The sequence below is a fragment of the Haliotis asinina genome, chromosome 5, assembly GCF_037392515.1.
Source record: "Haliotis asinina isolate JCU_RB_2024 chromosome 5, JCU_Hal_asi_v2, whole genome shotgun sequence".
NCBI classification, from domain to species: domain Eukaryota; kingdom Metazoa; phylum Mollusca; class Gastropoda; order Lepetellida; family Haliotidae; genus Haliotis; species Haliotis asinina.
This window is the reverse complement of record NC_090284.1, coordinates 36,134,566-36,159,647: the sequence shown is the minus strand read 5'-3', so window position 1 is coordinate 36,159,647 and position 25,082 is coordinate 36,134,566. Positions and strand designations below refer to the sequence as shown.

The following is a 25,082-nucleotide window of genomic DNA, read 5'->3' as shown; positions in this document are numbered from 1 at the left end:
AACTAGGACAAACGGGCAAATTAGCTATATCTCAAGCTGCTTGAACGAGTCTGGCACGACCCGCTTCTCAGCTCCATATTTAGTGGGGTGAATTCTGGAATATATATTTTATCGATACTTGAATATATATTTTATAAATGAACTCCATTAACTAAAATATGTACACTCTTACAGGCAGGACAATAAACGGGAGAGAAATATATCATTTGTACATCTGCTGGTTGTGAATCATATATATATCATATATATATAGACGGTATATATCGTGTGTAGTCATATTCAGTACCGATGAGTATTTTATGTGAATACATTGTGTTGCTTCATAAGTAAAGGGGGAAGAGGGGAGGTCTGGGAGGGGAGTGCGATTGTTGGGGTTGGGGGCAGGGTGAGGTGGTAGGACAAGGTATCTTCTGATATGGTGATGCATGTCACAACCAGGCAGCATTGTTACGTCTGTGATATCAGTAAGTTCAGTTACAACAATTTACCGTTACATGTAGGACCTAGTGACTGAGAAGAACATCCAATACACACATACTACGCGTACACATAAGTGCATTGTACACTACATGACTAGGTACCCACAAGCGATATTCAGGGATCCATATACTTGTTATTTTTAAGATTATTGATCTCAGTATTAAACACATACTTCAGTAACAAGAATGATTAATTTAATCATTCTCTAATAAGAATATTGTTTAAAAATAACACAAATATGAATCCAAAAATATTTCCTATCAACAGCATTAATTTAGGAAAGCAATGTTATAATTGATCGTAAGACCTAAAAAGCATATCGATGTCTAATATCAAGGAGATAAGGAAGAAAATTCATTACTTGTTTACCGTTACCCTACATCTAAATTACAGGATTGATGACTGCAGGCAGAGTGATGGTCATCACAAGAAAAGAATGGACACATCGGCATCTATTTGAAATACGTTAAACAATGTCTTATAACGCAAAGCCTCAATCATTATCAGAAATCTTAAGCTAAGTCCTACAGAGTTTCTATATGCAGTCACGTCATGCATACGTGGTGAAGGAGACTGCATGTCTCGCAAACACTTGATCTAACCATACCGAATCATTAATGTCTTATTCCCATTACACATAATAAACGTTCAGCTCCCCTAGTCGGGTACACGACTGTAATAGCTTCCTGTCATGCTAGCAGACACCCCCTACAAGAAACGACCCGTTCCATTCTTGAAGCCTTTGCCAATAATAACGTCGTTCTTAGTCTTATCAGATAGTTTCGCAAACCATTTCCCGTTTTAACGTTTTCATAGGTGATATATCAACCATGTATTTCAAACGTAATGAGATCAAATACATATTACCTGGATAGCATCTCACTGGATCTAACATGTCATAAGAACCATCAATCTTGGCCTTAGCATCATATCCTGCAGTCACGCAAACGTATCCATTGCTCAGTCAACAGTGGTATATCCTTTACATGTACATTGCAACATATCCATGATTCAGACACACCCTCATATCAGACTCACGGCCGTTGCTCTGCTTGTATAATAGCAGTGTGTCAGCTTTGTCAAAAGAAACCTACAAGTGGTCAGTCCGTAGTGGTAGATCCTTTGTTCCAGTACTGACTGTATATCCTTCACTCACTTCCTAGCGGCATATCCACAATGGACACACAACTCATTCACGAAAGATATCCATTTTACAAAACGTATTCATTCATCTATCCTTTCCATGAACTGAAACCACGCTCTTCATGGAACCATTTCGGAAGCAGATCTTCCTGTACTGTGGATAAGCTATCTCTAACAAGATGGCACAGGTTAGCGAGTACTACATCCTTCCTAGACTCGAACTCGGACACTGAATGGTTCCAAATAACCATGGAAGCATTGGTGTTAAGTGTCGATGGATTTACAACCACAAGTTCTTGGAAGAGTGGACACGGTGTTATGCACATCATATACACAATGCACGTCACCACTTTTTGATACATGCATATTTCAGGTCGATATCACTGTTCACGTGCAGGTGGAACTGTGACCATATGGGTTATGTTGTTATATATACATGTCAATAACACGTAGTTGATCAGTGTGTTACAAACACGTGCAGAGTAATGGATCCATGAAACATTCATTAGGATGAATCTAGGTTTAGATCATGGAGGCAGTTGCGTGAAGAATACAAGCTTGTCTAAATGGTGTTATACGACCTTCTCCGTGAGAAACTGAGTCTAGGCTTGTTGCTGATTGTCGCCGTCAGATCGTAATGTTCAACAATGTAGACGTGGCATAATATAAACGTGCTGTATCAGTAGCACAACATAGGAACACAGGCAAATGATGTCGCACTAAACACGATTGATATCAAGTTCAATCATTTCCCCCAAGATATTCTGCTGATTCGATATCCATTACAGATGATAAGTGGGCCTGATGATGATCTGTCTGTCAATATATTCGTTACATCACACAACGGCCATGTGCAAGATCACGTCCACACATCTGTGCATCTTGAATGTCCATAGCCATAAATGTTCTACGAGATCATTGATGCAAACACACGTACTAGTCAAGAAGTCATTAGTGACTTAGTTCTCAGCCAATAAAGCAAAACATAGCTCAACAAACGCGCAAAGCAGCATCAATTTAACCAGAGTCCTTTGTCCCAGAGCGTTATTACTAATGAGCTATGAGAAGAGAAATGATCTCCTGAACCCTACGTGTAGTTTACCTGCCCCCAGAGATTCAAGTATGGAAGTCAGCTCTCCCTGCACCAATTACTGAGCTCTCCTGTTGCTGGAGGTTCATATTTTGGTTATATTCCACACACGAACCACTGCAGATGCCTGACAGCGTATCTTGACCCCATGCTGAATTGATGGCAATTCTTTAATCAGGGAACTTACATCAGCGTACTGGTTGCACATGGAGTTAGTTCAGTTTCACCTCCATGCCCTCCTGATTTGTGGTGACCATCATGTGAAATGACTGAATGTCTTCTGGCAGCGGGAACCTTTATCTACATTATCATAGTCACAACATATAGAAATATTCATCAAACTTCATCTATTCACTTTAAGAATATACTCCACTTTACTGTACAAATACATCAACAATCCAAATCAAATCTAATCCATGATCGCTTATCACAGTGTTGCTCGCAGACGCATGTACTGCGTCTTTGTGTCAGAACTTGAACATATAAGACAGCATTGACATGCTTCCAAAAATATCACCTATCCCTGAGCCTTAAACCTATACACGATTAGCCGTTACAGCAGCAGGATTTCATCACGTTTATAACAACAAAGTAGTGTATATTCCCACATGTTCCGCCCTCGATATACTGCTGCACCTGGCTCAGATCTGCATTCCGATTGAAATTCCAAGCTTTACACTTCTAAATATTTGATACAATAACAAGTTCATAACAACATCTTGAATTTCGCCCGTTTCCATACTTTATGCATAATTGGTACCGTTACATGTAATACATAGGTACCATGACTTTGATAAGCAATCTAAACTAATGCGAATTACTGACGACTCATTCGCTAAAACAAATGAGGCCTTTTGCTCACGTAACCTGGGATTTTGCGATAAAATTACATTTCTCTTAATTTACTGACCGAATGTGTTGGGAGACAGTGTTACAGCTTGGCTACATAACTTCGGTTCTGAGCTAACGAAGACAGTCATGTTAGCTAGAATATTAAGACCAATATGTTGTGAATACGCATCAATCGATCAGTACGGAGAACTTCTGACACGGTGTCTATAAATAAGTCGGTCATACGCTCTTAGGAATGTGTCCGTATGTGACGTAATCAGTTTTCGAGTTATAATGAAGTGTTTGAAAGAAACAGCTTCAGCAGCCTGTAAGAAGCACTGTGATGAGATGCACTAGCGCCATCTGGTGGCGTTCCCCAAGCGGGTTAATCCCATATCGGCTACATCTACTATGATTGCATCTGGGTATAAGTGGATACGGCATGGCGTCCACCTACTATGATGGACTTCCGGTTTACATCCATGGTAGCTGCTTACAAGAGATCTTGACCTTGTCAACAGACGTGTCATTGTTTGCTTCATTCCCGTAGTTTCTGGTACATCCGAGGAATGACAAACGTTGCTATGGCAGTTGTGAGATACGTGGAAAGATGAGGTAAGACAGCTGGTCCCTTGTTACAAAGCGAGTCTTCACAGTGACAGTAGCGGAAGCGAACACCTCTCGTTCCACTGCGGGCGATGCACCCGGGTTTACCCATCGATCCACACTGACGTATAATGCGGACTTCATCCGGAACTGAAAACAGATCATACGTCATTGGTATAGACAACTTTCATGTCACCGGAATTTGAAGATTGTTTAACCCATCTGGACATAAATATGATGAATGTTTTCTAACGGCAATCGTAATATCTAGAAAAGCATTAACTAGTATCTTGTACATAAAACTGTTACACTGAAATAAGAACAAGAAACGGTCGGATTAAGATCAGGATTAAGTAGGTATAATCGGTAGGTAACATAATCGGTGTATTGTTAACATGAAGCAGGGAGACTCGACAAGTGTTGCAGAGTATCCCTGCCAGAAACGAAACCATTTCTAATGCCTAATTTCATCTTGTTGCATGGCTGTCCACATCTACACGAGACTCAATTTGAATCAGATTTGCCTAGATGTCCATCGACAATGGGTATTTCAACAATACACAATATATACCAGACGGTCAACTTAAGAACGAGTGTTATTGACATCAAGATATACGCTGTTTAGAAGCGATTAAACAAGCGCTGTCTGAAGGAAATTATCGATTTGATTCCTTAGATTCGCAAAGGGTTTCCTTGCAAAGGGAGATAATTCTGTTTACTTACATTCTTGGACCATTTTACGGCAGTATGTGTATGTCTTGTTACCCTGAAGGAAATCACACCTCTGCTTGTACATATATTGTTTCTCTTCCGGCAAGTTCCGACAATCATCGCCGTGAAGATAGGAATTACATATGAAACACTCGATGGCGAGTCCTGCAACAGAAACAAACATCGTCAGGTGGTGCTCACCCAGCTGAGAATGTGAATTCCACTTAATCTCGGCAACATCTCGTGCATCTACACGTGCACATTTGATTATCACGCGCAACGTGTGCTAGGTCGGCCTGGTGGAACCCCTGAGTCTGTTTGACATTTAGGCTGAGAGGATTTGGTTCAAATGAATACAATCCTTTTCAACATAAAACTATTGGGTAATACTGACTCTTTAATTTTTTAAGCGATGACCTTCTTTCCTTTTGTCAAGGTCGTGAAGAGTCGAGAATTTTAACGTTTGAGAACATGCATCGCATAAGCATCTGCCCAAGGAGTAAGTTCTGTTGGAACTTGAGTGTACACACATTATTGCCAGTATCTTTGCACCAGATTCTGTCGTTGTTTCAATGTGGTGACAATGTCAACCAACGTTCATGCAAATGCTTACGTTTACGTAAACCGCCAGAACACTCAGCTGCGTCACGACCCATAGTTTTTATCCCTTACCGTCACCAGACAAAGCATTTCCTTCCAGAACAACCTTAAAACAAACGAGCATTGCAGGCCTTGCCATCTGAGACCAAAGACAAAAGGGTAAAAGAAACGGAGTTGACTTAACATTTAGAGCCAACCGGAATAAAGCAATCACCATAAATCATTATCTTAAACAGGCATTTGAGAAAACTGGGTCAGTGTGAAGATCCACGTCTTGCTATTGATCCCTGTCCAGCAGATATCCTCTCAGCGATTGGGCCTAGGTCCGGATCGGCTTGGTCCGGCTAGAAGCACGGACATGAAAAGAACTTTGGCGTCGTGACGTCACGGGGAGACTGAGGGGGTGGCACGCAATATCATTCATTAAGTTAATGCCCCAATCCAATCAGTTTGTGGTTATACCTGGCCCTCAGTAGCATCAGTATTGAGTTCCAATGAAACAGTCGCAGCGCATAATGGATTTGGGTTTGTGAAAGACAAGATGAAAAGAGTTGGCAAATATTTCAATGGTGAGTTTTATTGCGTAAGGGGCACAGCAGTGTTTCGCCTATGACGTGACTGTGTGCAGGGAATCGTTAGATCGATATCAGTTGGCATCTGCGAAAACATGCTATTTCTTATAATAATACCGGATAACAAAGGCTTAACTGTACAAGACAACCAATATAATACTCACGTCGTTGGCTGAACAGAAACAAAGCAGAAGATCGGTATTGCTATGACTTGGAGTCTACGTAGAGTCGAGGTTAATACTGACACTTTTCCTTTAGGTTTTGACAAACTAGTAACTGAATACATGATTTCAAAATGGCCATGTTAACCAAGATAAAAAAATTAAACTAGTCGCTTTCGAAATTTAGGTATTTATGTCAGAAAAGTAAAACTGCAAATGCATAAGATCAAACACGCTAGATATTACTGTATAGTAGGTATGTCTAAAGAAGGCTCTTAGACGGTGGTGGCTCATATGACTTTGTATGACCGAATGTAACACATTTCGAATACTAGTTGCACGTTTTTCAAGTAATAAGAAAGAAATTATATCCTTACAAACTAAAACCTTTGTCGTCTTCATGATGCAAAACTCGGTGTTCCACCGAGCATGCCCTTCTACATATGTTTCAAACACAGACACATGACTACGTTTTTTTATTATTGTTAAACATCTGCTGCAAAATAATAATCAGGATGTACCCCTATAGTGACACACTGTAACTGGTGTGTTTGGTTGGAATGGAAAGACTGTTCTTGATTGGCAGCAAGGACAGAAATAACACTGAGTCGCTCGGTCTCTAATATCCTCCAAACACCTCATCCTTCACCCTGAATATAGAGTGATCGGTCCCAAATGCCCCATCACATCATCACCAAACACACAAATGGCCATAAGGAAGTTTTAAACATTTACAAACCTATCGGCAGAGCACACCTAAAACGATAATGAAGTTATGCTGTCACCTCAAATACCAGCACTGAATGGTCGCTGCATGCAGTATGTAAACCTTTTCCCTCGATACTTCAACCAGCTGAACAGTAACTTAATCGTTGTGGTATTCCTACATAAATATTTACTCCTCATATTAGTAGAGTGTGGGAATCCATTGTCCATTATTGATGTAATCGCACTGGGTGACGTCACGGATCCATAAACTTCAGATGAGACTGATCAGGAACCATGTACGTAACGTTGACACGGTTGGTCCTTTACAGCAGCTATTGTGAAACCTATCTTCCACTTTGTTGGTACATATGAGTGCAGGCAAAAGAAATGACTTATACGAAAACAAGCATAGTCACTAAGGTAACATAATCCCCCGCAAATTATCAACCTTAAAATGTAATAAAAGCATAGTTTAAGATGAAGTTAAATGTCAACAAAAACATGACCAGTCAACTTCTCTTGATAACTTTCTGCAAGTGTTCAAACGTACAAATATTTTCAAGACTCTCCTGACCTTGAGCTGAATGTTTAGTGTATGAAATGCGCAAAAACGGCAATAAAGAAAGAAGGGGAATCTTGAAAGCCTATTAAGAAAATAAATTAACCCGTTCTTGAGATATCTTGCTGACAATCTTAACATGCAGTTTTATATGCAGAAATATTTGAAGTTACGCCGTGACCTTGATAAACCTTGGAGCTGAATAATTTCCAGTGAATGGTTCTTGGAATATCTTGCTGACATAGGTAAAACCTGAAAGCTCCCTTGTGACCTTGACATGAAGGTCAAGTTTAACAAACCTGACTGGAACCTTTCTTATACCGTGAGGAACCTAGGTACTAAATAGGAAAAGAATCTTGTCAACGGTTCTTAAGATATTCCAATTCGGGCGGACGGACGGGCGGAGTCTAATACTATGTGTAATAGAATGATACTCTAATGAAAAGGGGAAAAAACTAACATTATTTGGAGGGAGCTGATGCATATAAATGAAAGGAAATGAATGGTGTAAACTGTCCCTATATGAAGAGTTGCATCCTAGACCGACGTGTTATGAGGCGTTAGTCTGGGTTCGAATACTGAAAACCTGGGTTGAAAACCTAAACTCCGCCTTATCGGTCACGTCGGGAGTTATTTCAGCGTTACGTTTAACCGCCGGGGCCAAACACATAATGACGTTCAACACAGTTCAATCCCAGCTTGATCTGTGACACTAAAGAGACAACCTGGTCTGTAATGCATATAAACGATATCCTGTATACGAAAACCTCAGAATGCTCGTCGTTCGGGGCAGACTGACACGGTGCTGCCAGTTCCTCAGACTTTGCGGGGATCAAGTAACATGAAAAGGGCTATAGTATGACTCGGCATCAATATCTCATCTCGCTAAGGACTCCACAAAGCTTTCACCGAATAGGGCTTCCCTGAGCACATCGCTGTATACAATTTGAATATCATATACATTCAAACCGCATTCACAACCTGATTTATGTCTGACTTGACGTTCTCTGGAGAACTGTGGAGTTAAATCGTAAACATGTTCTTGTTGAGCTTTCTTGTATTCATAACCGCCATGAATAAATTCCCTGTAGTCGGCAGAACATATTGATTAGTCTCTGCCTTTCATCTCTCCATGCTCTGTACCTCCTTGCCCCCTATCACAATCCCCTCCACCACCGTCAGCCATCCCTACATTTCCATTCCGACCTCGCCCCTCCCCCAACCCGTCATTCCCACTAAAACCGCTTGTCACCCAAACTCAACCTTCTGACTCAGTCCAACCCCTCTTGCCACCCCTATTCATCCATGGCCCTGCTTTCTTCCCTATCCCCTCCATCCGGCGATGGTGACGCGCTTCTAGATGCACCAACACTGTGTATTATGCAAATGAATTGGGTTAAACCTTTCTCACAAAACATTTTTTCATAACTTTGAGTGTTGATAGAATAAATCCAGGCAACCAGACGATGAAAGTAAAGACATGTAAATATTGATAAATTTGCCATGAAATTCATCAGCATCTGCCACGAGAGGATAAAGCAGGAAGGAGTAGGAGGATATAGGAACTGACGCTGCTAGTGTATTACACATGTCCATAAACGCCCTCGACATGCTCATGTTCGCGGATAAGTCTAAACTCCAAGGCTGAGTCCACTCAATCAGACTGTGGGTAGTGGCTTTGGGTTGTTGCAATAGCAAACAAGGGGATAATTAGATTGGGAGTGATTTGTAAACAAATACATTCATCTTTGCCAGATGAAACAGGATCAGCACGGTGTTGATGAGAGCCAAGAAGCACCAGGGGAATATGCAGTGAGGCCACTTCTGTGTGGTATAGATGCGGAATTTCAGCTTCTGTTCCAGAGACAGTTAATCCATATGCCAGAGAGAATCACACACGCGGAGTAATAAACGTGAAGTACATGTGCTGGAGACCCAGCCGTTTGGTCTCATGTGTCTGTGCACCATCTTCCTAGGAGTGATTACCCAAAGGATTGTCCTGAGTTCGGAAAGCACATATGATTCCTCAACATTGACCGAGGTTCGGCCCTGCACTACATAACAAAAAGATCGTTTTGTCCCTGCATCTCAGTGTTCATTCATCCTGATAATAGTACACAGTCTGCTAGCCAGGAGACAATGCGTTCCAATAGCCGGAATGGGACACCAATATATCGTCCAGTAGTTGTGATGGGACAACATATAATCCAATAGTCAGATGAGACAACAATATACAATCCAATAGTCAGAATGAGACAATATATATGCAGTCTAATACTCGTGGTAGGATAACAATATACAGTTCAATGGTCGTGATGGGATAACAATAAACTGTCAACGAGTTATGACAAGACAACAATATACAGTCCAATAGTCAGGACGAGACAACAATATACCGTCCAATAGTCAGGATGAGACAACAAAATACAGTCCAATAGTCAGGACGAGACAACAATATACCGTCCAATAGTCAGGACGAGACAACAATATACAGTCCAATAGTCAGGATGAGACAACAATATACAGTCCAACGGTCAGGATGAGACAACAATATACAGTCCAATAGTCAGGATGAGACAACAACACACAGTCCAACGGTCAGGATGAGACAACATACAGTCCAACAGTGAGGATTTGACAACGAAATTGAGCACCTGTGTGTCACACATGTAGTATACATATGACCGTGATTAACAAGGGAAAAACAAGGAAAATAAGACACTTTTGATATTGTTGTTTCGTGACGATGTTGATGTTGATCTGAATAATGAATTGGTACGGCTAGTGTAAGGAAACGCACGGTTAATCTTGAGACTTGGGACTGTATAACGATATAATTTGCTTTGTACGTGTATTACAATGACGTTGATTTCATTACATGTTCACAGAAAGAAGGTCAAGCATATTAATTCTGAAGCAGAAATCATCGTTCATTGTCACTGTGGTTCTTTACGGTTTCTCATAGAGAAGGCTACTTGCATACAGTTCCTGTTGACAATAGTCAACACGGGACTCTCGGTATGCCGGGAAGCTGATGAACACCCTACTGCATCATGGGACGGATCTGATTGATCGTCTGCTCCCCTTCGAACAGCCGACCAGTTTGAATGATACATCCCTTGATCTAAACCCCGACACAGTCGGCCACGTGATTGCCAACTTCAACTCCACAGTGGTGCAACCATCACGTGACGACTTCAATCATCAGTTGCCCAGTGACACTGCCCATTAAGCATGTTTTCCAATGACCCATTGACTCTGCCAGAAAGATTCCTAATGGTTGCCCGTCTACGAAGCACTGTCTACAACAGTACTGTGTGTGCTATAGTAATTGCTGCAGCTGTTTAAAACGTACTCTTACATTTAATCGCTTTATGCCGTATTCCCCATTTTCCTTTCTAGTCTTACGACCCACTCGACAGAAGACATATCAGCCGCTAGAGATCACGTTTGCTTTCTGAGGAACGTGGAAAACCGTGTCTTTAAACGAATGATATGCAAGTCAGTTTTATTAAAGAGAACAGACTGTTTTGTAAGTACCAACCACTCACACTTATAACTGTTAAAACAGGAGCGGGGGCTTTGAGGTAGTGTCGAAGTGAGCAATCAATGCAGACATCCGGGGCTTTATTGATATCTCCACGGCCGACACTTTACATTATAACATGCATGAGTGACCCTCAGTATCCAAAATCATTACCAAACCGAAAAAAACCGAGTCGGTAGGGCGAGCGGGGCGGGTTTGAATTAAGCGTGCACCGGATGTTATCCTCAACAGATAGTGTCAATATTTGGACGTAAATGGGGTGCATGTACAACTTGGTTTAAGGATTGATCATTTATGAAAAATCCTGAGTATTTTTGTGTGATAGAATTAGCACAGCCCCATCAATACAACAGAGATCATTACGCACCCACGTTGAACCAGGCAACAGTGACAGATGTGTGCAATCCAATCTGCGTGGTGCCAGCTGATATGACTGTTATGTCCCATGCATCTCTCTCTCTCTCTCTGTGTATGTGTGTGTGCGTGTGTGTATGTGTGTGTGTGTGTTTGTGTGGAAGGTGGGAGAGAGCAAGAAAGAGAAGTGACACACAGAGAACACGTTAGCATATGCATGTGTGTGTTCCTTCGTGTGTACGTAATAGTGATTGGATGTGTGAGCGTGTGGGTGAAAGACACACGCAGAACACGTTTGGGAATGCTTGCGTGCCTTCGTGTGCATGTACGAGTGATTATATGTGGGGTGGGGGAGAAACGACAGGCAAGGAGAGCACGTGCATGTATGCATGCCTAAGTGTTTCTGATTGCATTATATATATGTGAGAGCAACAACAGTGAGTGGGTGTGTATGCACATGTTTCTGTGTGTACGTATATGTGACTGTACGAATGAGAGACAGAGAATGTGTGTGTGCGTGCTTGCGTGCGTGCGTGTTGGGGCAATTTAATTGAGATTCCATGCCATTCAATGGTGAGTATTCAATTTCAAGTCCCTGTACAGGTATGAACGTCAATATGAAGTATCGGATTCTTTGTCTGTAAGCTGAGAAGATCCAGTGTCAATCCATTGTGAGGGATTCTTTTTAACGCCAGTCCATTGTGTAGCAATCCATACATGTATATCAACTGCGTTGATTCAATTCGAATCCATTGTTATTGCATGTGCATGACTCAATGTTAGTCTGCCGTGTACATTCAACGCCAGTCTACTTTGGAGACGCAATGTCCATCCTCTCATATCAAGTGAAACATGAATACGTGAGCTCCCGACAGTGTTTTCATCACCAAGTGTAGTAACATTCATAGATGCCTAAGTCAAACATTCATCGTTGCACAATGCTGACCATCTGCGTGACTCGTGATTACACCTGTGAAGCAACGGACGTGTTTTCCACTTGCAGTGTTAGCTGCAGAAACTAAAGGCGTTACAACAGATTTACATAGACTCATAGAGAAAACTAATTTAGTTCACGATATATGGAAATGTGGTCATCCAATGATAGTGATAACGAGGAGTAAGTTCCACAAGACCAGTATTTCTAGTGCGAATGCCCAATAGCCGCCGAACCTCCAATAGACGACTAGCTAACAGACGCCCTAGTAGCAACAGACGCCGAAGAACACCGAACTGTCAACAGACGCCGGTACACCAATAGGCATTACATCTCCAAATGACGCTAGTGCACCAACAGGCGTCGCACCTCCAATTCACACTGGTAAACCAATAGACGTCGCAATCCAACAGACGAGGGCACAAACAGAAATACGCTAACAGACCAGGGACTCTAAACGACGGCAGATCAAACCAAACGAAACAGGTTATGTCTCTCACACATACCAGGTCGAAGCCAGATTGATTGAGTAACTGTGTCAAGTAGGCAGTAAATGATTTATCCCCACTTGGAAACCTTATAAGTACATACATCAGTGAACTATGTATAATACAAGTGAACAGCGACGGTGAGATAATGAGAAACTGGTAACGCCAACAGATCGATCTGTTCATGTAGCAGTGCAATGAAGAAACACTTCGGTTCGAATCTACGAAAAACGTGGAGAATTTTCATAATACATAGCTTCTCTCCCTGTGTACCGATCGCTGTACATGTACATCTTGACGGGCAATCTGTTCATTCATACTTATGACCATAGTAGAGATCTAATAAGAATAATGATGAAAACAGAAAAAGGGGAAACGAAACAAAAATATCAACGCACATACTTCTGTATTGATTTAATCGCATGTTGAAATTGAATTACACTAAAAAACCATATGCTTTACTGATCAAGCTAAAGGTCAATGCCAACGTCAATGCTCGTCATGTAACTGTGCACAGTCTGCCAACTGCTGTGTCCTTGAGATGTCACTATCAACTATGTTCATCGACCAGGCAATGCCAAGTAATGCACGGCTAACAACTTGCTTTTTCACAACATTGAAACTTTTTCGCCCATGACATTCCAGTTATTACCTACATCGTCTTGTAGAGTGTCACTCAAAGGCCTGTTGCTGGATTTTGGTTCCATCTTTCTCTACAGACCCTTCACCGCCCATGTTAGAGACAGGGCCAGGTGAGTGCGTTACGTGCCAGGTGCTATTGAATCTTCCTCATCCCGCGTCCCCGTGCTCTTTCAACGTAAATATTTCAATCAACCCGGTGGAGGTTTTACATCCAGCAGTAGCCGCGGCTGCAGGTGGAGTCGATAGAAAGATGTATACAACTTCGATAATCACTCACTGATTCGCGTACCCGTTGGGACTTAATTATTAAGCATTTCAACCGAAATTAAACAGTGTTTTCTTCAGTTACCGTTAATGATGTTTCTGTGTAGATTGGCTGTGTGCGTCAGCATTTGACACCTGCTGAATTGCAAGGAAAGGAAAGTCCAGCGAGGCGTCGTTTTGCGCCATAATGTGATGTGCCAGGATTTGGGCCAGAGTGCAGATCAGGACAAAGGTTTTAATGGTAGCTTGCTGGATGTTTCGTTATTACTTAGCACATCCCTGGGTATTTCTATCATATGTTGCTGTGCACAATTAAGTACGAAACATTTTAAAAAAAACGTAAATTGACGACTGGTTAGATCGAATGTCGTACACTGAAATATTACGAATATCCGTAGTTCGATATATGCGAAGCGTCGACACTGGACCGCAGAGATCGTTCAGTCGTCTTCATCTCATAAATGATATATCGTGTTCGATTAACGAGGTTCCAATGAAGATGCAATCGACGAAAATGCTTTACAAGATATAATGTCATATCCTATCGTTACTAATAGTTTTTTCATCACATTAGGTTTAGAGTGTTTATTTATGCACATCAACGACCACCTGAACAGGTCAAGGCGTCATTTGATTACATTATTGTAATGTTAGTATTATTATGCACCTTTATCTTGCCTAGACTCAAAAATGTGGTGATCGGTGTTCTTTAGCACAGCGGAATCGGATGAAGATACAACAATGCTGGTGGATGAACGCAATCGTTTGACCCCAAGTTTCTTGGAGCCCTACATTGAAAAACGAAGACATATGTGATGTATCCATGACATTTTACACACTCGCCTTCATTGAACAAGCGGTGTCATACAGCCATTCTTGAAACTGGGATTTAATACTCCGAGCGAGCGAGTTTGTTTTACACCACATTTAGCAATATTCCAGCGATATAACGGCGGGGGACCCCACAAATGGGCTTCACACATTGTACCCACGTGAGGAATCGAACCCGGGTGACGAGCGAACGCTTACCTCTGAGCTACCCCACCGCCCTAATATTCCGAAATGGAGATTGGGTGCGGTTTTATTCGGTCATAATGAGTCAAACCTGCAGCTTGTATACCCACAGTGGAGATAAATATGCAAGATGCAAGCTTGCTAATCCGTCGATAAGCATAATAGTGTTAGGCTATCAGCATTCGTTGTGTGGATTAGTGCTAAACAATTAAACACAGCACGCATATCTATAACACGGATTTTACATCCAAGAATAACAGCCGTGTATAATCATGGAGGCATTCAATACTCCGCCACTGAGCATTGGCAGCACAGGGCCATGTTAATGAAGCTAAATCATTGCCGAGTACCTTATTATTAGGAACAATGCCAGAGCTTAATACTTGCTTCAATACCCTAAACTGAAATCTCGTTTCCTCGGCCTGATTACCGTTTTAAACGCTGCAACTGCTTGACCCCAGTAGACATAATTCTCCTGTACCGACGTCATGTTATTGAGTTACATATCAAAGGAAATAATATTATGATCCCCATTATATGTAGATAATGATGTTAAGCAGTTTGTCATGGCAGTCACGGTAGTCACGGACGCTATGCAACTATTTTATCAGAAATCATCTTAAACGACTCTGTGACTCGATATCAAGGGACAAATCGAAATACTGCTTGACCTCTTATATTATATTATATTTCAGTTAATGTTATCTTTAGGATCCGACTCCAACATCCCACCCCCAACCAACCCCCTCCCCAATAATCCCCATCTGGTTTCAGACTAGTCATTATGATAAGTATGTTAGTATGATGAATTGTATAGCAATCGATAGGTTATGACGTAATGTTCAAGACACTCATTAGTAAATAGAAAATCATCAATACCCACTAAGTTTATCAAATAACTTAGGAGGTCGATAACTGAGTGGCTGGTAACACGTTTAAACTGAAACAGCCACCATCCAACGTCATGAGCAATGACTCGTATATATAGCCACTAGCATGGATTTATAACGACAGATCGTTTCAACGGTTCAGGCCCTAGGGTAGCCCAGAGGCCAAAGCGTTCGCTTGAAACGCCGAAGGCCTGGATTCGATTCCCCACATGCGTACAATGTGCGAAACACATTTCTGGTGTCCCCTGTCGTGATATTGCTGGAATATCGCTGGAATATTGCTAAAAGCGGCATAAACTATACTCACTAAAATGTTCCGGGGGTTGTTTCAGAATTCAAACACATGCTCTGAGAGAACAATGTTGGACACCCAAGGAAGCATTGCCTACCTAACAATAACTCACTGTCCTTTTTACAAGAAATGTTATGATTCGTGTCAAAGATATCATTTAAGGTAAACAACTTCAATGCTCCTTTGAACTGCAGTTATAAGTGTGGCATAATATACATAGACTTAATTGTGTGATGAGGATGGATTATTTCATCAAAGGCAACGCACGCACTGAGATTGACTTTGCTACAAATCTCATCTGGACTCTGATATCGTTCACAGACTTGTCGACATTTAATGTGCGGAAACCAAATTACCTGACAAAAATAACTTTTGCGTCTTCACTGATTCGAGACGCCATACCTGAACGATAAACAAGCAAACAACGTCTTTCATGGAATATATTACAGCATCATCTCATACGATGTCGATACCGTCTTAAAAAAACAACCTGTCTTTTTCTTTAGGTGAAAGACATCAAGTAGTTTACAGAAGTAAAATCAAACATTACGACACATGCAAAAATGGCAAATTGGGCTTAAGAAGACAGTTTGTTTAGATGGGTAGCCAGCGGCATAATTGCTCAGAAAACATGAAGTGAGAGAACATATCTGTCTGAAGAAAAATGTTTGCCAACTATATACACAGTTGTCAGTGTTCTTCCTTACACGCCGAGTGATTGTTGGAAAACGATTGCCCTGGGAAGACTACGCTATGTCGATTGAGAAGGCGGTGTTTGTGTTTGGTGTTAATAGCTTTCAAAGAGAAAAAGGCTTTGTAGGTCCTTTCAGTACAACTGGTTTCTGTAACGTTTTGATTCTCGAACAACTTTGGCATGAAAATTATTAACATTTTTATAGAAAGACATATTTTACATACGACGTGCATGTAATGGAATTTGTCTCTATGTGTGAAAACGGCTGGGGAAAAGTGTCCGATTGAAAAATTCATTAAAATTACCCCCTTTCTAAAAGTCTGATGTAGCAGTTTGTTGTTCTCATTCCCAACATGTTAGTACGGGATACAAACCAAACCGATCTACAGTTGCGTAATGAATCTGCTTGTCATGGTTCCACTGGAAACAAGCATAGATACCTCTGCTGAAACACTTCTTAACGACACGCAGTCTAGTCTGGATATTAAGTAATCCCTCCGGAACACCTTTCAGCTACTGACAACGTGACCGTTCTATAGGACGTTGCTATATCAATGGACGCTACTTGAAAGAACATATACCTGCGGCCATGTGTCAAGTCCTACGGGGACAGACAATGGTTCTGATAGATCAAAACAGTGTATCCAACACAGATCATACATTTTCAGGAGGTTCAGGGGAGGCGTGAAATATGCATCAACGCTTTCTATGGAAAAAAAGGGTCATGCGAAGGTAAAAATCCTAGCTTCGTCAAATATTTACTTGAAGATCGAAACAGTATCATGTTATTGTGCATAACACATACTGTGTTTGAAATATTAATTTTTAGTTATCATTCTCTTGGAAATGGCGGAGTACCAGGCAAAATCCTTATAAATCTTCAAAATCCTCATATGTTTCAGTCCCATTGGACATGTCGGTCATGGGAGAACACAAACAGTGTAGGACTTAAACACGGGTTAAAGTGAAGGTTAGTATCTTGTGTCCTACCACACTCAGCAATACTCGATGTGCATGACAGCGATCTGCAATCGAGTCTGCACCAGACAATCGAGTAATTGACATCAAGATCATCTACATATTTGGCATATGTAAAAGGTCGTAGCTTTATAAAATACCAGAACGTTCCCAAACTATTTTACGGTGCACCATATACTAGTTCTACATGAAAGTCAGAACGATACCTGTAGAAATGCCATATTTATAGCCGGACTGAAATGTCAAGATCAGGTTTTAGACACACCACAGTGTAACCAGTCAGATATACTAGCAGAAGCCATCACGTTGTTTTCTCAAGTCGTTTCATGCAACCTTTAACAACAAAACTCCGTCATCTCTCAGACAAACATATAAGCTGATTGGTGCTTAATTAATCAGTCAGCAATACGCTATAACAGCATTAAGTATGTCCAGCGAGGGAACCGTCCTTGGTGACCATTTGTCACAAGCAATCCACGGGATGAAGACACACGCTCATTCAGCATATCATTACTGAAGACTAGAAAGATAGCATCATCTCAAACAAACAGATGGATTGAAATTGCCTCATGGTGTAGACAGTTTCTATCGCATTATTGACGTGGTGCAATATTGCCCTTGATAGCAAACACGCAATCAGGTCTTAAAGTCGATCCCGTTATGACAGACTTAGTTAAGTGTGGTATATAATCCACGAAGAACTTTCTTTTGTCCTCATCAACGAGCCATGTCAACATCCACTTCTTCCATCCATGGAGCACCGATGGTCCATCAAGTGCAGAAGAGCGTGTGATGCCAGTTCCTAGACAACTAGCCGCGGGCGGCCATGGAGCGCGTAGTCACAAACCTTGGATCTACTGCAGGTCACGTAGAAATAAATAGGAAGAATATTTTCATAAACTGATCAAATTATCGAATAAGACTTCAAATAAACAGTCATGTTGAAAGCGAGGTCGACAGGGCAATATTTACTTATGCTAAGAAGTTCAATATATATTGAGCCCCATGCAGAGAGTCTCCCATAGAGGGATCAGATCGATAGAAAGGAAAATTGACTTCCCTGGTTACTGTAAAATCAGCTGATGCTAAAAATAGGGGAATCGACCAAACAGAAGAGTAAAATATGGCCGAAGTTAAGATTCTCTGCTGGGCACTTCAAATCGAAAACGTTGCAAGTAAAAGTATGATTAGTTAGCAACATGCGTTGGGTTTCCACTCACAGCAGGTGTTCATGGCCGTATCCCACCTCTCTAGGGTACCACTGGGTCTGTGGATCTTGGTAAAACACGTGTGTACTTGTCGGGGGAGATGTGGTTTGCGCTGTCTCAGTGCCCATAGACCCATTACTGCCTCCGCTCACACCCCCTCGTAGATAACCACATTTAAACACCTTATGTCTGTTTGTAATCTACATCCTGTTTATTCGTGAACTATACGCAGCTATTTTTAAATATGTCTCTATCCCGTTACAAGAGATTATAAACAATGAAAACGAAATTTTAAATCTGATATATATGACCATATTAGGACACTTGAATTACATTGTTCGAATATCATGACATCAGCTGTTATCTGTCGCCTCTTTACATGAACTCATCCAAGCGGAGTGTGAAATGTCAACAGCCATATTGGCCAATCCGTTAGAGATCACAGAGTGGTAACATTTGGTCTGTAGCTGTTTTTCAACTCACGAATAATTAAGTCACTTCCTCGATTCGATAAACGGTCAGACCCTGTACACAATTACACAACATTATGTGTAATGTTTGATGAAACTCTCTTATCATTGCCCCGGTCAACAACATGTCAATCAGTATAACAATGGCTTTCAAGTTAATAACAACGAAATGATTCCGTTTAAAACTCCACCCTCAGTTCAACCCACTGACATACACGTATTCATGCAATGGCTTCGTCTAGCTAACATCGCATGGATAGCAACGATCTTGCCATTGGGAACATATGTCCGAGTGGCACTGTGTATATCAGAAGCTAGTCTGCTAGAATGCGACCATAGTAAGGATTTGGGGAACACCCTGTCCTGGCCATCTACTCCATGCTCTCTTCGTACAAGGCGTGTATGTTCGACTGGATGTTTAGGTAGATTGAGTCTGGCTGCAGCTATCACCCACTTTCTCGTCTGGTCTTGATTTGGTTGCTTACAGAGCTTTGACAGAGTATTATTATTGCTGATTGCCAAATTTCTCACTCATTCACCAGATTCCAGAGCCGTGTATTTAACGTAACAACCAACACCGTTATAACGTTTTGGTAGATCTTTTTGGTACTCTTTACCTCGTTGTAACGGGGACGATAGAGAGACGTTGAAATGGATGGCGTTTCGAGATTTTGAGTACATGTATAATAATAGTATACAATTGGATATATTCGAGGTACAATAAAGAGATGAATGATACAGATCCCATGAAAGTCGGTCTTCAGTTAGAAACATCTTGATATATACAAAGTGCTGTTACTTGTTACGAAGGATGCGTTAATCTGACATTTTCAGTTTGAAAGTCATCGTCTGGATCAAGGATATCCGTACCAACACACATACAGCCCCTACAGGCGTGCCGGGTATTCGGGGCATTCCTGTGTACTCATCAATTTCTCGAAGGGAATCGAAGCATTGCCAAATGCCTACGAGGTTATTACCAGTGCATTCTATTCCCCAAAAGCCATACGATTTGTGTGACTTATGTAAGACATGGCGTCGAGGAATGACGCCCCAGTATGAGCGATGGCGAACAGACGCAACGTCGGAGTGGAAATACCTAACCCAGTACAATAAGCTACGGTTTGTTTACAGCTTCTAAAAAGAAGTAATGTCTTCAGATACCATCGGCAACTAATCTGACTGCAATGTCATTCGACTCTACAGCAGCATCACACAGCGGTGTCTGTATCACAAGGCCATGTGCCATATGGGTGTTACTCGTACATCGTGCTCGTCGTTAACTCTTCATCGTCGAAATACTTCCCGGAAGTGTAGTTTTCTATGCTTTACTTAGCATCGGGTGTGGAGCAAATTTTCCCAATAAACGTCAAATTAAACGCGATTTAGCACAACATTGGTAACGTTTTCACAGTCGTTCAGCTATGATGCTTCTGTCTGAAAATCCCACGTAACAAATCGATGTGGCATTTGTTTGGCTAGTGATATGAACGTTTTGTAAAGCATCAACATTAGGCTGCGTGTTGTGGTTTACGAGCCTACTAGGCTCAACGACACCTCAATGGAGGGCTAATATGACATCGAACCGTTTCATAATTCTTTAGCATGTTAAGGTTAAAGGTGTCATGTATGTATTTGTGAGTGATAGTTGTGGGAATGAAAGCAAGCATAGAATAGTTAATGAAACAACACAATTTCTTAATGTATGATAATCAGACATATGGCATTGGGGTCCTTGAACGATCTCAGAGATACTTCTTCCACATATCAAAATACATTACAATGGAACATGCGTCCAGTGATTCAATCAACTGGAGGGATGGTGCTCACTGGTGAGTTTGGGTCGATGACTCACTATCTGATGTGAGTATGACCCTCCCAGAACTCATGCCACCAAATGGATGGCTACACCAGCTAGGCGACAGCGAGGAATTTCAGACAGGGGAAGGAGAGAGAGAGAGGCAAAGTGCTCTACGATGGGACCTGTTTATATGAGGAGCCCCGTGGGTGAATCACTCGCTGGATGGCGACCTGTGTATACACCGCGCTCATTGACAGTATCCTGCATCATATCGCGTTACTTCAGGCCTCTGCTGATTGGGACCAGATGAACCACACGACTCCCAAAATAAAGGCAAAGATAAATCAAGACATTACTCACACCACACCCACTTGCAGCATGTCGGTTACAGCTTTATGTCACAGCAGTTTCTGTATTGGGAAAAACATTCCTATTGTTATCACCAGTTGAATTAATTCATATGTATTTCCCATGAATTCAGTCACATCTCATTCAGATTTTATAATTTCAGTATGTCTACCTTAATAAACTGATGTTGACGTAACTGGTATCAAGAGACACGTGGGTAAGATTCTATTCATCATCGGAAATCATCCTTCATCAGATACCAGTAAAAGAATCAGTATCTCAACACAAAACTGCCATAGCATTGTGACGTCATCACCTTATGACATCATATTATTGTGATGTCATCAACTTTGGGAGGACGTAGCATTGTTAGCTGTTTTCTTAGTGATGTCAAAGCACTGTGAGGTAATTAACTGATGATGCAATAGCACTATGAGGGTTCAGGTGTGATATCGTAAGTTATAGCAACAGTGGAGATGTCGCGTGAGGATAGCCACTGATCTCACACAGGTGATATCTACTGTGGGACCAAGTTTTGGACGATAAAGACAAAGAGTGATGACAATGTTTGAGATCAACGTCCGTGTCACAGATACATCCCAACGTCAAAGTCTGAAATCAAAGTCAATAATGTCAACGCTATTTAATAGTCAAAAGCACGCCATGAATATATATAAACAGCATATTCCAAGATACATCATTTAAGTTTGTATTTCTGTGTAATTCAAGTCGTCGCATGTATAATTAAGTCCAATGAGGAAGAAGGAAGAAGAAATGACGGTGTGGGTCAATGGCTGCGGTGTTACACTCACCATTACATCTGATTGCAAACAGATCCAACGTTAATATGGTTTTAAATATCTTGCCACAAAAGTTTCTACCTCATCTCTGGATATATTGGTTCTAACATGCATTAATGACAATACGCCGACGCTTACCACCATCAGCCCAGACATAAATTCCGACTGTGGCAAAGTCAATAACCTAGTGATGCACACCGCCGCCGCTTGACACTGTTAAAGGAAATAAGAATTGATTTTCTTAAAGTCTCGCTGACCACAGTAGCAGGGAATCTCGTGGTGTTTCATGTGTTATTTTAGCATCACACATGTAGTTCTATGTTCTTCATCAGTTAAAACCAAATTAACGATGAATCCAGGAGACGCGCCTGTCTCCTCCTGAAAATTCCTCGAATTACGTCAGCGGCGCAGGTACTAGAACCCTTGTAACGCGATGCGTTGCTATCAGTTAATTAAAGTGAACCTATTTGCAGTCTGTGTAGCCTAAGATCGCATTCCCCTTCCAATAACCTACAGGACTTGAGTCAAGGGGACATGACCGACACAACCCTTCCGACTCCGACTTCACGTGGCACGGACGCTGTCATGGTATTTTTTCTTCTTCTGCAAAACACTTCGTTCGACAGACCTTCCTTGACCTTCGTTCCGATCCTTTGGACAATACTGCTGGGGTCCCCAACCACTAAAACCAAATTAAATCTGACCTCCGCGACAGGGAGAACAGCATTAATATCGTCTGCCGATTGAACTCAGTCCAATGGTAACCGGTCAATATACTTCATGAAACACCTTGGTTAGATCGGAGTGTAGACACCAGACAAGAAGAGCTGGATTTGGACGAAAGACATGCTAAACCAGATGACAGGGTGAAAATGACGACTTTAAAAAAGCGTAACGTTAAAAACATTGTCTTTCGGGGCGTTTAAAAGACATTAATATCGGCACATGAACGCCCTTGGAATGAGGCGACATGTATGTGAATAAAACGTGGCCATATATATCAAACTGATGGTGATGATTAAGTACTGATTCTTACCTTTCTGAATAAACAGGCATACCGCTAGAACTAGCACACACGTCGAGGTAAGCCATTTCTTCGCTGACTCCATTTTCGCTCCTACAGAAATGTCAAAGTAGTACACATCCGGGCATCTAATTAGTGATCTCGGCAGCTGGAACGCTTGATTGCAAACACATCATAGCGCGATCCACGCAGAGAATTGCAGATACACACTGGAAACAACCACCGTCTGTCTCACACGCGGCCACAACATGCGAGTATGTCCTCCGGCGCTGACACTGCGCGATCCGCTCGCTCCTCGCACGCTCACGCTCTCCACAACCACAAGAGTCCAACTACCTCCAATGGCGGCCCGCTACTAGCAACATGAGAGACTCGGCTGATATCGAGCGTTAGCGGCTCTGCAGAACGTAATAAGCAGAGAGACCCAACAACTACTGGAGACTGGTGAAACAGCCTAATGGTATTGGCACGAGAAGAGATATATCAGCCAGCGGTCATCTGGGGCACGGACACAGCGGACCAATATTTAATTGTCACTCGGGAGAGGGCTGATCTCTTTGTACTGATTAGAACGTTTGTTGATGACATTATCCGGTTTTAATATATTCAAACATACATGGTTCAATTGTTCAATTTGGTTGTATGTTTTTGTTTGACCTATGGCACTACAGATTGTTTGTATGACAAGTGATCCAAGATGAACAAGCACGTAAACACAGAGGCACAATGACGGTCCATGGTGGTATCATTGAACCCAAGAAAATCAATCCCATCCTCGCGAAGACCGCTCCTTCGGGTCTTCATAGAGTCATTTGGACCTTTGCCCTCACATACCATTATATGTTTGTCGTCAGAAAACAAGGATCTCTCATTGTGACAAACAGGTATCCGTCAGCATGGTGTTCCCAACTGGACCTTTGTTATCGAAAAAATGCTTGTAAAGACGTCACCGGTAGCAGTAAGGAAACAGTGACTCGATCTTACACCCCGACAACCGGCACCGAACACAAAGAGCCGCGCCATCGTTTCGAGGGGTGGGGGACCCCGATTCTTAGGTATCTTTAGTGCTCTTTGGATCCTGGTGGTTTACAGCTTGACGTTCCTTTCTTTCATGTTCTCTATGCCTCATATGTCATCTTTGTATGTTCTTATAGTCTTCATTATTCGGTTATAATTTTACTTGGTTTATATTGCACGGTGGACCTAATCTGTAGGACTTCATAATATACCCCTAGACACGTGTACACTCTACTAAGTTAGCTTCCTGTCCGTCAACGGATCGTTGTATACAGCCAGGATGTGGGTCTAAGTGTAACGTTTGTCCTCTCAACTACTGTACACCCATGCATTAATTAAACAATACCCTATTTAGAAAATACAATCGTGATGTTACAGAAAGGTTAGGATATAGCCATCAATTTAATCAACTTATACTTAAAGAAACTTCATCCATATTCTACAAATGCCATAAGATTTTCTATTCTTTATGAAAGAATATGCGGATGCTTTAATTATAAATAATCAGGAAGAACTCGAATGTCAAAGCGTCTGACCTTTTTCCACCAATTCAGATTGCTAACTGACAAAAACTCAAAAAGGCCATACTAATAAGCATTTGAATAAATCTCCTCTGATTTTGAGTTTATTGTATGGAATAGTTAAGCTAAAGTCTACCTTGTTTGTAAAGCAACTTTAGTGTATTTTAAATTTTTACTTTTTTAGTTTGACTGTAACTTTTCCTAATTTAAATCTCAGTTTACGATCTTTCATCTTTCGCAATATATAACGAATTTACTGGCCAAATAACGATGAGTTAACACTTTCGCTTTTCAAAATACATCTTGTTTTTGGACAGAAAAACATTTGTTTTATA

General features: G+C 41.5%; 1 protein-coding gene across 1 annotated transcript; it reads right to left on the bottom strand.

Annotated features, from left to right (window-relative positions):
* Nucleotides 1-1,140: 1,140 nt before the first annotated feature.
* LOC137284235 (uncharacterized) lies at nucleotides 1,141-23,514 on the bottom strand. The gene is made up of 3 exons (XM_067815968.1): nucleotides 23,222-23,514; nucleotides 4,874-5,026; nucleotides 1,141-4,300 (listed from the first exon to the last, which is right to left on the bottom strand). Exons 1-3 carry the CDS (start codon nucleotides 23,292-23,294, stop codon nucleotides 4,083-4,085), a joined length of 444 nt encoding a protein of 147 aa, XP_067672069.1. The 5' UTR covers nucleotides 23,295-23,514; the 3' UTR covers nucleotides 1,141-4,082.
* Between the last annotated feature and the right edge of the window lie 1,568 nt (nucleotides 23,515-25,082).